Source organism: Emys orbicularis, chromosome 8, assembly GCF_028017835.1.
Source record: "Emys orbicularis isolate rEmyOrb1 chromosome 8, rEmyOrb1.hap1, whole genome shotgun sequence".
NCBI classification, from domain to species: Eukaryota; Metazoa; Chordata; order Testudines; family Emydidae; genus Emys; species Emys orbicularis.
In genome coordinates, this window is record NC_088690.1 from 80790254 (window position 1) to 80802745 (window position 12492).

A 12492-nucleotide genomic window follows, 5' to 3' on the forward strand; every position below is an offset into this window, starting at 1 on the left:
ATTGCCAATGTTATTGCCTCTTTCTGTGTTGACCAATGCATGAGGTGGAAGAGAGTTTCACCCTATGAAAGGCAGCATAGTCCAAGACAGGCAGCATGCTCTAGAGGAACAAGCATGGGATTGGGAATCAGGGATTCCCAAAAATCTAATCCTGACTCTGACTCAGTGGGCCAGATTCAGAAATGATGAAAATTATACTCCAAAGGAGGAAGAAGAGAGGATGTGGAGCAGGAGAAAGGGTCAAACAACAGGTGTGAGACAAAGATGTCCTCCAGACTCTGTGTTAGAGATACACCTAACCAACAACTTTCAGATCTGGATCCAAAGTTCAAGAGTGTTCAGATCCAGGGTCCTGCGTTAGGTCTATCCCTGGTCCTGATCAGAGGTGATGCCTTAACAAAGCCTCTGGGGGCATTTCTGGAAAATAATTCATTCTATGCCATCGCCTTGGTAGTCAGCGTTGGCTGTTGCACAGATGGTTCTTCACATCCCTGACTCTGACATATCTCCGCTCCATTATCACAGGGGCCACATCCTGCATCTAAGGCCCCACTCACTGCCACATGGATTATCATGCTTTGAGTGTCCCTGTGCCATGTGTGATGCTGAGCAGGTTTCCACAACCCTTACAGCCCGTCTAGAGGTGGGAGGGGTTTGCAGCTGGTCAGGGAGGCTTGTTATTAGGATGATGCAAGAGGGTTTTAGTAACTGGAATAGATGGGTTGGGGGGGGCTGTCATTACTGGGGGTGGGTCACAACAAGGGTGGTAGGGAGCTTTTCAGCAACTGGGAGTGGACTGGGCTTCCAAGGTGGGTGGGCTGCAGCAGGTCATTGAGGGAGGAGCACCTCAGCGCATGACAGGAGGGGACCCCCAAAAAGGCAGGGCTCCATGCTGCCAGTCACTTGGTGCAGGTCCAGGGTTGGCCCTCCTGTCCACTGCACAGTTCCCTATGGGACCTCAGCATCCTCCTCTTCTGGAATATATTCCCCATCCTGGGGCCTAGGAGGAGCACTTATGACGACTGTGCAGGCACAAAAGGGACAGAAACATGACAAAAGCAGCCTAATGGCCTAAAATCAGCAACCAAATGGTCTTCTCCACCCCACATTACTTAGAAATGTTGGAAAAGCAAAGGCAGCATCTAGAAGCCGGCCCACCTGGCCTTTCTTAGCTATGTAAAGGGCATGCTGTAGAACTAACTAGGGCTTTGGCAATACCAGAAGGGTCATTTTCACAAAGATCAGCTATTTCTGAACTATTTCTCCAGTGGCACACAGGCCTTAACCTGCCCCACTTTACATGCTCCTTGCACACTGGCAGAGGCCGTCCCTGTGTGGCACACCTCTATGCCAGGCATGTACTGCACGTTAATGTGTGCAGTTCCCTGAGAGAGAGAATTATTTTCAAAAAAGTTCCCCCTTCACCCCACATCCCAATGCTCATATTTATATCATACACAGTGAGAGACAATATATGTTCATGAATTTCTGCAGCGACATATCAACCAATGGGCCAAACCATAGGGCAACAGTCAATGAGGCACAACATGCAGTGTTCAGAAAAGAGAAAGAAATAGGATTACACAGATGAAGTTTCATAAAACGCTTCTATTTTCCTTTTGATAGGATGCAGTTGTGTGTTTTGCTAGACTGAGTGGTGCACTCACAGGAAACTAAAATGATGGGCTCTTTGATTCCCTGGATCTCATCCTGCAAGACGCTGAAATGTCTCTTGACTCCAATGTATTTGAGTGGGAGCAGCACTCAGTACCTTACAGTATCCAATTCTAAATCCCTGCTAGTGAGGGGTCTGCATCAAGTTGATTGAAAGCATCTTTGCCAAGGACATCTCAAAGGGTTTCAGGAACAAACAGCTTTTCTAATTCAATTTCACAGCTTCATTTTTCTGATGCACCCCTTGCATAAGCTAAGATACAGGAAGCCTGTTCTAGGGCAAGGCTGTGACCCATCTTTCCATTTGTTCTCACACATTCATTTCAAACCTCTATACTGACCCTGGATGGGTCATGGTTAATATTCTTACCATATTTGTCTCCATCTTCCCCCTTAGCACTGATCCTCCTGCCTAGAACTTGGATGTGTTTCCCACTCGTTCTGCTGTACAGCTGGTAGAGTCTAAGCTGCTTCCTGCTCACATCGTCCCTTGCTCGTGTCTGATTCTCCACGTGTATCCGAAAATCCACATTCTCCTCGGCAAGGAACATCTGATGAAAAGAGAGAGACAATAGACCATGAAACAGATACAGCATCTTGCCTATGAAGACAACAAACCAAGCCTGCCAGAGAGCGCATCACACAGAAATAGTCTACTGTGGCTTGACTTCATTGGTGGTCATGTGGATAAAGGCTGCAGGTTCAAGTGCTCCAAGTAAAGTTCTACCTAGGTGCTGACAAAGAAACTGGGTTTCATTCTTCTCATGTATCATTCTCAGTAATAAAAGCTCCTGCAGGCTCAATTCTGTCCTGATTTAAACCTGCACAATGCCACTGTCTTCAAATGATGCGCTCACTGACACCTGGGTAGGCTCCACCACTGCCAAAGGGCTTACACAAGTATGAGTGATTGGGTCTGTAATTGGAACACAGTAAACAATTCTGGTAATGCACAAGGAAGAATCCCAGCTCCAGCTCCAATAGCTGTGCTGGTTCTGCCAACTTCATTAAAAAGGAAGAAAACCCCTATTTTTGTCACTACAGTCAATAGATCTGGCTCTAAATACACACACAGAGAAAAATCTGTTGAGTTAGAAAAATCTGCTTTTCTGAGTAGCAGAGTCAGTTGATTGCATAAGGTCTATTCCTGTGCATCTGCCTGAGCTGGCTATCTGAGAACAAGGCCACTTGGACCAGAGGGCAAGAGCAGGCTTTCCAGAATGAGCAATTATCAGCAGGGTTCCTCTGCTTAGCCATTTTCCACTATTTTTATGGCCTTTGGCTCTTTGAGTAGAATTAACTTTAGTTAACTGAAGCTTTAAAGAACTAACAACTCCCTTTGGCAGCAGACACCTCTCTGGAGATCTAGCATCCAGCTTTAGCTTACATTTTCTCATATTTGCCAAAGCATAAACCAATTTCTGCCTCCAGTTAGAGACATCCCAACTCAGTATAAATCAGATGACTAGTCAACCAAGAACTTTCTTTAGTAGGCCTTTCTGAATGGGTTTCAGAGTGGAAGTATCATCAAGGCCCCTTTAACACTTCAGCCCCAGACATTAATTACCTGTATTAATTCAAGTTTCAAATATCTGAGAAGTAGCTGGCAAAAAATAGAAATCAATCTGGTATCTAAATCTAATGATACTCAGAGGAGCCTTTTTTTACCTTTTGTTTGATTCTACCCATGAGACTTAGACTATATTTCGATGGCAGATTACCCTCAAATGATAATAAATTAAGAGAGTCTGGCATATTGTCATCCACCAAGCAAAAGAAGCATAGAACTCTTGAGCTACTAAAAAACCCTACTTTACATTGGTGCAGTTTTAGTTTGGCCAAGGCAAACAATGTTTATTGGCTAAATTCTCTGGTGTCGGTGGGATCTAATGAACTAAACTGTGGACCATCTACATGTGGGGTGAGTCTCACAGCAAAAGAGGACACAAGTGGGAATTTAGTGATGGTCAGGCATTGTGCTGCACCTCTACAATGGGGTGATTTTCAGCCAAAGGAGAAATGCTACTTCTGTGCCTAATATATTTGGGCCATAAAATTCTGGTCCTTCTAGCTTGGAAACAGTAGAATTCATGTATAAATCAAAGAGAAAAGGAGCAAGTATGTACAGAGGGATGCCACTCACAAAGGAAAAGGGGTAGGTAAGCCCCAATTCTGTCCCATTCCAATCTGAGACACATACAGGAATGGATGGCCACACAAAGCAAACCCAGACCACTTCAGTCCCTTCTTCCATCGTCTTGCAACAGTGCAGGTTTCTCGCTATAGAGTCAAATGCTACCGGAAAGTCCGAACCTGAAAAGAGCGTTTACTTTCAAATACTTGCGCATCTATCAAGTTGGTGAAAAGACACAAGACACTGATCAGTAGCAGGAGGGAAAAAATTTTAAAATAGTCCGTCCTTCTCAAAACTCAGCCCCTCACTGAGCAACTTAATCAACAAAAACTTTTATTCACTGTAGCTGCCACATCAATGAAGGTCATGGGTCTATAAAATGCAGGATCGACTTTACAGCCCTTGTTAAACACTGGAATTATGATATTTGTATCCCAAGTGTTCAGATAAGAGAGCCAAGAAGAGATTGGGGACGTTAAACGTATACAGACTGCAGAAGAGAAGACTCAAGGAGACATAGTGATTGTCTATCAACACATTCAAGGTGACAAATTCAATGAAGGAATTATTCAACTAACAATAGCAATAATTCCCACTCTCAGAAAATGGAACAGCGAGAAGCAACGTCCTGCAGATTAAAGACTAACAGCAGAAATAGCAGGCTCATCCACATGCTATACAGTACACAAGGTTAAAGGAGCTTCCCACCCTGAACTAATCAAGTCCTGCTAATCATACTCACCCAAATCATTGGGGCTATGTGTGAGAGTAAAATGAGCAAGATTAGGCCTGCACTGTCAATAGCCAATTTCCCCTTCTTATTATTCTTCCCCACCCCACTCACCCAAATGAAACTTCTAACAAAGAAAATTAAACTACACCTCTACCCCGATATAACGCGACCCGATATAACATGAATTCAGATATAACGTGGTAAAGCAGTGCTCCGGGGGGGAGGGCGGGGCTGCGCACTCCAGCGGATCAAAGCAAGTTCGATATAATGCGGTTTCACCTATAACGTGGTAAGATTTTTTGGCTCCCAAGGACAGCGTTATATCGGGGTAGAGGTGTACCAAAAAAGAGATGTTCAAATAATGTTGACGCTCTGCCTCACACCACAAAAACAAGGGGCTTTGCAGTTAAGACTTTGACTCCATAATATTAAGATTTAAAAGAGATTTTGCAATCAAGATTGCATTGTTGCATTGCTTTCACCACATGTTAATGAGTTGCAGATTTTTCTAGAAAAAATAAAAAGGTGGGATTTGGGGGGTTTTGGAGGGAGACTTCCAGTCACAAAGGCCACAAATTTGCCAAGCCAAATTTGGACTGTACCATCACACAAAAATACCTGTTATGTTGGCATAGTTTCACCCCTGCTTTACCCTGGCTAAGTTTGATTTCTACATCAGTAGTGTTTCCCCCTATTCACTAGCCCACAAACTCACATGGCCAGAAGGACCATAACTCCTTCCCAGTCTCCTTGAACTATGTGTACAGCTCACTGGGAGCATTATAGGCCCTGATCCTGCAGAGACTTGCACCTGACCATGCGGGCAGGGGACTGGACTCAATGACCTCTCGAGGTCCCTTCCAGTCCTCGGATCTATGAATCTATGAATATGAGTTATTTTATGCACTGTGGGTAGTCGTATTGATAGTCCTATAATCAATGGGATTAGTCAGTGAGTTTAAAATTAAAGTACATGCATAAATCTTTGAAGGATTAGGGCCTCTGTTGTTATCCCCTTAGAGCAGAGTTCTTCTCTCAAATTTAGAAGAGGAAGCTAGGAGATGTGTCTAATAAATACAAAATACCAGATGAATTAAATCCAGATTTAAGGTCATCTATATGCCTAATAATGACAATACTTGGGCACTGTCCCTGCAGTCTGAACTGCAGGGGCAGACCCTTGTGCATGTATGGAGTCATATTGGTTGTAATAAGACTCTGCATGGGTGTAAGGATCAGTCTGCATATTAGTAGATTGCAAGATTGGGTTTTAAATTAATATTTTCAAAGTACTCTTCACCTAATTAACCTTCCTGGCACTCCTGGAATGATGGGGAAACTGCCAGAGGCAGCGAGTTATATGGTCCCGTGGTGCCCATGCTCTAGCAAATTCAGGGCCTGGGGGCCCAGCTCCACCAATATTCGGGCCCGGGTCTCTCCCCTGGCCCCACCTACCGCCCCCACGCACCTCCCTGGAAACATCCCTGTCTTCACCCTGGGCAGTGGGCGTCTGCCCTGCTGCTCCACGCTGCGCTCCCTTGTCAGCCGCTGCCGGCTACAAAAGGGAGCGGTGCCAGCGGCAGCCACCGCCTGCGGAGGGAGGAGGCACACACATGATGGCAGCCCTTCCCTCCCACCCTGGCACCCACCACAGGGGAAGCGAGGGGGCTTCCTGGACCTGAGAGGGGCCTGGCCCCTAGGAGCACGTGCCGTGACGGTGCCAGGTGAGTGTGCTGCTGGTGGGGAGTGGGCTGGGGGGACTGTGGAGTCCTCCTCTCTGGCCCCAGCCCCTGGACAGCCTGCCTGCATCCCGAACTCCTCATCCCCAGAGCCTACACCCCAGCCAGAGCCCTCACCCTCATACCCTAACCCTCTGCCCTAGCCCTGAGCCCCCTCCTGCACTGTGAACCCCTCATCCCCAACCTACCCTGCAGCCCTCACCCCAGCACCCCAACCCTCAGCCCTAGCCCTGAGCCCCTCCCACACCCCAAACCCCTCATCCCCAGCACGAGCCAGAGCCCTCATACCCCAACCTTCTGCCCCAGCCCTGAGCCCCTCCCACACCCAAAACCCCTCATCCCCAGCCCCAGCCAGAGCCCTCACCCCCCCACACCCCAACCCTGTGCCGCAGCCCTGAGCCCCCTCCCATAGTCCAAACCCCTCGGCCCTACCCCATTAATTCTGTTATGTGCACCAATATCAGATGTGGAGGGTGGGACTGGGACTCGTTCTGGGCACCACCATAAATTATACAAACCTGCCGCCCCTGAAAACTGCAACCAAAAGAAGTTAAGTGGCTTGCCTCTGCCATTGCCTCCTTCAGTAGGGCTTCACCACAGTTTAGGGCTTGTCTTCATTGCAGGATTAATTTGAGTCCCATCCATACATACAAATCCTTAATCTGAGCAGGCTGGTGCTTTTATCTTGAGTTGGCCTGCCCGTCAGTGGGTATAGGCTACAGCGGGTTATAGTACAACTGTAACCCCTATTTGGGCTGAGCCTCTAGGGGGGGTCCTACTCTGTGGATTACCATTTCATGCATGCTTAGAGTCCGGGGTGGGGACAGAATGAACTAAATACTCCGTATGAGGCCAATAGGAAGGCTTCCTCATGGGTGACATGGCTCAGCCTGATACAGACAGATAGTGTAGATTTAGTTTTAGTTTTGATCTTGGGAACTGCAAGAGAAGCAGAACAGCGAAGGGAGTCTCTAATTAACTCCCATTCCCCACAAAGGAATCTTTGAACTGCTGTGGGGAATCTAGTGCATGGGTCAGGCAGTGCCAGCCCTGCAGAGACCAGCATCAAGAGTGGCAGAGATCCAACCTGGTACCAGTTACTGAGAGCCAGCTGTGCCCTCCACGGGACTGCAGGCCAGGGAGGGATTCTGCCCCACCCAGGGGCCAAGACACTGTAAAGGGACCCTTTTTGTGTAAGCTGGCCAATGCACTCAATCTCAGCGTGCCATCTGCTGGCAAGGTGCCCGGGAGGTAGCTAGGGGTTGGGAAGTGCTGAGAGTGTTGGGAGGTGGGAAACATGTTGAGTTGTTGAGGTTAAAGATTAGTTAATCCTAACCCTTTCCTCCCCAGAGCCTATTTTCATGGTCCCAGTAAAGTCCCCCTTTGTCATATTGTTACTTTTGGGTGTATCATTTCTTTGCTGGGGTTTGTGGTGATGTACCTCATTGTTTCTTGTGTACGGGGATTTATATTCCTTGCTGGCACTGGTAGCACTATTCATTTTCCCAAGGGACAGCACCTTGTGTGTCATGGTCACAGTGAAAAGGTACCTTGGTGCAGGTACCAGGTGTCACTGAAGAGAACTGACGAGGACTCAAGACATGTGCGGAGAGAAGCTGCTCCCCATAAACACAGCCAGCCCCAGGCAGGAGGCTTGAGCCACACCTCGGGGAGGGGGCTACACAATTTACAGCAGCTTACACACACTCTGTGCAGCTGAAGTGTTGCTTCCCAGAGGGGCATTCTCACATGAGTTAATTCAATAGGAGTTGATTTGACCGTAGATTACTCGAGTTAAGTGCAGTGAAGACATACCTTTAAAACTGCTCTGCTGGGGCAGAAGCCCTGTCAGAGAGTAAGCAGAGATAGCCCTACCTGCTCTCCCCCTTGGACACACGGGCCCTGATTCAGCAAAGCACTTAATCAATGAAATCACTGGAATTTAAGCATCTGCTTACAGATAAGTGTGAGCCTAATTGCTTTATTGAAAAGGGATGCTTTGCTGAATCAAGGCCAGGGTGAATTAGCTGTGCCAGTTTAGGTTGTATCTGGCCCATAGCACTGAATAGCAATATAATCAACAATCAATATGTCACGTATTGTTCATTTAATCAAATAAAACCTATACTCGCATGCCATACTAGAGATTCCATTTCATAAGTCTCCAGAAAAGTGAATCAGTAATATTGGCCTGCTGATGTACGGTAACCAAAGCTCAGTCCCGCGGGTCACCTAAAGACAAGTGTCTTTTTTCCAAAAAAAGTATTCTTATTGCAGTTACAAACAAACAGGAGAACGGAAACATATCTCTGTGTTACCAGCTACTCTTGAAAACTTAAGCATTTTAATTAATATCTATTATTGCTGTATATTGAAACATCACATTTAAAAGAATGTTTCTCTTTTCTTTTCTTCTCATCAACCACATTTCCACAAATGTTATTTGGTTTGGCAACCATAGGCCCTGAGCCTGCTAACATGTAAAGGGCTTGTTCCAAACCCCATGGTATCAGTGGGATCCTTTCCCACTTTGGACTTTGGCTCAGGCCCAAAGTTAAGTGAGCAGACCCCTCAGTAGGGCTGCTCACGTGTATAAAGGTAAGTTCACATGTAAGTGTTTGAAGGATCAGGCCAAACTGCACTATTGTCTGCAGTGACAAAAAATTCTAAACCCTTGTTTAATTTTGGCAAATCAGGACATTTTCCTAACATTGTAATAATAGGAATGAGTGGGGAGATAGCGACTGAAATTACTCTTACATCATTTTCTAACACCAGGCCAGAAACCTTTCAATTTGGGACAATCCCAGAAGACTGGAAGATGATTCCCTATGTCACAGGGAATATGTAGCCACAGTATATACCCGCCACCATTGTGTTGTGAATTTTGTGTTTATTTCATTTTGCATGATTGGGGTGCAAAACTGTCTAATAATCGTTTTCTACTAATATGCTCTCCATGAAGGGGAACTTCAGCCACTCATAGTAACTAGCAGTATGTCCTTCCAACCAACTGTATTGTCAATAATTGTTTATATTCAATAAAATCTTAGTAACTAAAGGACAGTATCAAGTTCAGATTTCATATTTTATTGTTGCATTATTTTTCTTTTTAAGCAGTCCCATACATATTTAACAGTCCTATTATTACTGAAAGATGTAATGATATACAGCTACAAAGCCATTGTAAAAATACAACTAGCAGTATAAAAGTTTATGTGTGGGATTAAATAATATCCCTGCTAGAAAACCAGTGAGCATTTTAAATGAGTGATGTATCCCAAATGCTCCACCAGAAATGTGTGCATTTCTGAACATGGGAAATCTCTCTCTTCACCCATGAGTAGAGCTGCTTCTTTTGTTTTACCTGTCTAAAGATCCAGACTGTAGCCACTCAACCCAAACCTGATTTCAAGCAAACAATCATAGAAACTAGAGATGACATCTTATCCATCTCCAGACAATAAGGGATTGTACACTACAGTATCTTCTCACATGCTTTGTGCAGTCCACTTTAAAAAAAAAAAAAAAAGGATTTTTATTTAAGTAGCTTTTAGAATTAGTAATTAATTTTAAGAAGAATTTTAAGGATTAGATCATGTTCATATTAAATGAAAAAAATCTGTGTTAATGCAACACTGAGGTTTCACAGTTAAGAAAAATCAAGGAAATAGCCAAGAAGTGCAACAAAATCACCATTCTGATTGCAACACTGGGGCTCAGTCCTGCACACATTTATGTCACGAGTCTGCAAACACCTATGCACATGTTTAAGCAGGTAAGTAATGCCACTGAAGTCCTAATTATGCCCAATCGTGTACAAGATCTGGTCTTTAATCCAGCACCCTGTATATTCTACAAATATAGAATTTTCTATTTTTAATTTTCCGTTTAATGCTATTGTTGGTGTCATGAAGTGTTAGGAGATATATGAGACCCCAACATGGCCAAATTAACACTGCCGTTGGAAGCTGGACTTTGGAATTTCCTGACTTTTTGCTTCGTATCATACAGTTTAACAGAGGCCCCGAACCTCATTAGATAACAGATCATATGCCTTTCCCAAATTTAAAATAAAAATACAAAATCCCTCTTAGTAAGGGCCTTATTGATTTCAAAAGATAAACAAATCAAGTGATTCAAAGTCCTTTCAAAACCCACTCTGATAAGCAGGAAATACTTATTACCTTTCATCCACTGAACCAACTGAATATTAATGATTTTCTCTGTGACCTTCTAAAGACATGAAAGTTAATAAGGTCAACAAGAGGATATCCAAGATGGCTCTTTCCCAGGTTTGTAAAGGTAGCTAATAATAGTTCCTTTGCTTCCATGGTTTTGGCAAAATTCCCCTATGTCAATTACAATTAGAAATATTTGCAAGACCACCTCCAGAGTGGATATTTTAGGCATATGTTGAAACATAGTGCACCATTTATTTGCTGCTGTTTCCTCTTCTTTATTGCAAAGTCAATTGCCAGCCAGGATGTTGTTAGGTTCAGGTTATACAACCTAGTTAGAAGTGGGACTGGATTGGATGTGTCTTGAGCTAACAATGACATATTCGCTTCTTTGTGCTTGGAAGCACATTGGGAAATTAATGTGACAGAAAGAAGCAAATGTATTCAAAATCACAGCAGGGGCTCAGAGACGAGAGCACTGCTCAGCAACTCTCTATGCAGGTCTATACTGCACAGTAAGTATGGGGTGGCTGTACCTCAACTGCACCCACCTAGTAAATCTATTTAAAAACCAAGGCTCGTCAAAAATCTGCCATCAAAACTGTTTGTCAATGGAAAACTGGGTTTCTGATGAGGCTATGCTGTTTTAGTGAAAATATCTTCTTTCCATGGAGAATTTCTGTTTTTCGGGTTAAAAAACTGAACAGCCAAAACAGAGGCATTTTCAGCCAAAGCCTGTCATATTTCTATTTGGATAGACTGCTGTGGTGAACTCATGTCCCCATTCTCCTGTATCGGCCAGTCCCCAGCCAGACTTCATCTTGCATGATATGTCACATCCATGATATTCCCACAATGCACTGCCTCTCCTCTCCAAGAGGGTAGAACATGGTGCATCATGGGTGATGAAGTTCTATCAGGGAGTCCAGCCTAATAAGTAGCATGAGACACCCAAACTCCAACTCCCATGAGGCATTTTCAAATCAAACTATTTCATTTTTTCATCTGAAATATTTTGGTGGTTTTGATTTTTTCCCCCACCAAAAAGCCAATATTGTCCTTGGGAAAAAAATCCAACCAGCTCTATTTAGAACTTATTTTACCAATACAACTTGTGTGTTGATAAAAGCATTTGGGGCATTTTTCCTCTGAGAATTTCACAGCTCTTCACAAATATCAGCTAACTAAGGGTACGTCTGCACTTCAAGCTAGAGGCATAATTTCCAGATCAAGGAAACACTCACAACTAGCTCTGAGCGAGCTAGTGCCCTAAAATAGAAATGTTGCCATGGCAGCGCAAATGGCAGGAGGGGTTGGCATCCCCAAGTACGTACCCATTCAAGACGCTAGGGACGTACACCGGGCAGCTGGCCCTTATCGCTGCCCATGCCACCATGGCTACACATGCTGACTCGATCAGAACTAGTGCAGGCATGTCTCCTAGAGCTGGAAATCACACCTCCAGCTCGAAGCATAGGCATGCCCTATGTCTAGTAGTGCCACAGATTAGAGCATTGGATAAAAGGAAAAAACCAAAGGCACAGAAGGGATGAACTATTTGCCCAAATGAGTCAATGGTAGACCTATGAACACAGCCCTAGGGCCCAGTTCTCAGGTCTATTAGGGGAAGCTGTGTACTGCTATGTCAGTGCAAATCTGCCCTGAGAAGCCTGTGGATCCACCCAGTGAATTCTCATTCTGTTGGGAAATCCTTCATACCCGGCTCCTGGCCAAGGGAGTGGGTGCAAGTCAAGGGAAAGGGGGCAAGGTCATTGCATCCCTACCTCCAACAGCCATGTCGAGCTGACATGGTATAAAAGCAGCCCTGAGTTTGCTTTAATTTATGCTGGCCATCAGGCCAGTACAGAGTCAGGTCCAGCATCAGGAATGCACAAAGGGTTCCTACGCGAGCACACACACACACTCACACTCTGAAGGCTTAGCCAGCATTCCTCAAGTACAACTGAAAAACCAGCCCCAGCAGTCCACTCTCAGACCTCCTACTCTAGCCAACAGGCAGCCCTGCCTCCT

The 12492-nt window shown here is 44.9% G+C and overlaps 1 protein-coding gene across 1 annotated transcript in view; it reads right to left on the reverse strand.

The window, feature by feature from the left end:
• The window catches only part of FGF18 (fibroblast growth factor 18), a 67248-nt gene extending 54990 nt beyond the window's left edge, over positions 1–12258 (reverse strand). The window contains exons 1-3 of the mRNA XM_065409984.1: positions 12246–12258; positions 11921–12015; positions 2045–2225 (exon numbers count right to left, since the gene is read on the reverse strand). Of these exons, the coding sequence (XP_065266056.1) occupies positions 2045–2225; positions 11921–12015; positions 12246–12258 (289 nt within the window). The remainder of the gene's footprint in view (positions 1–2044; positions 2226–11920; positions 12016–12245) is intronic.
• Between the last annotated feature and the right edge of the window lie 234 nt (positions 12259–12492).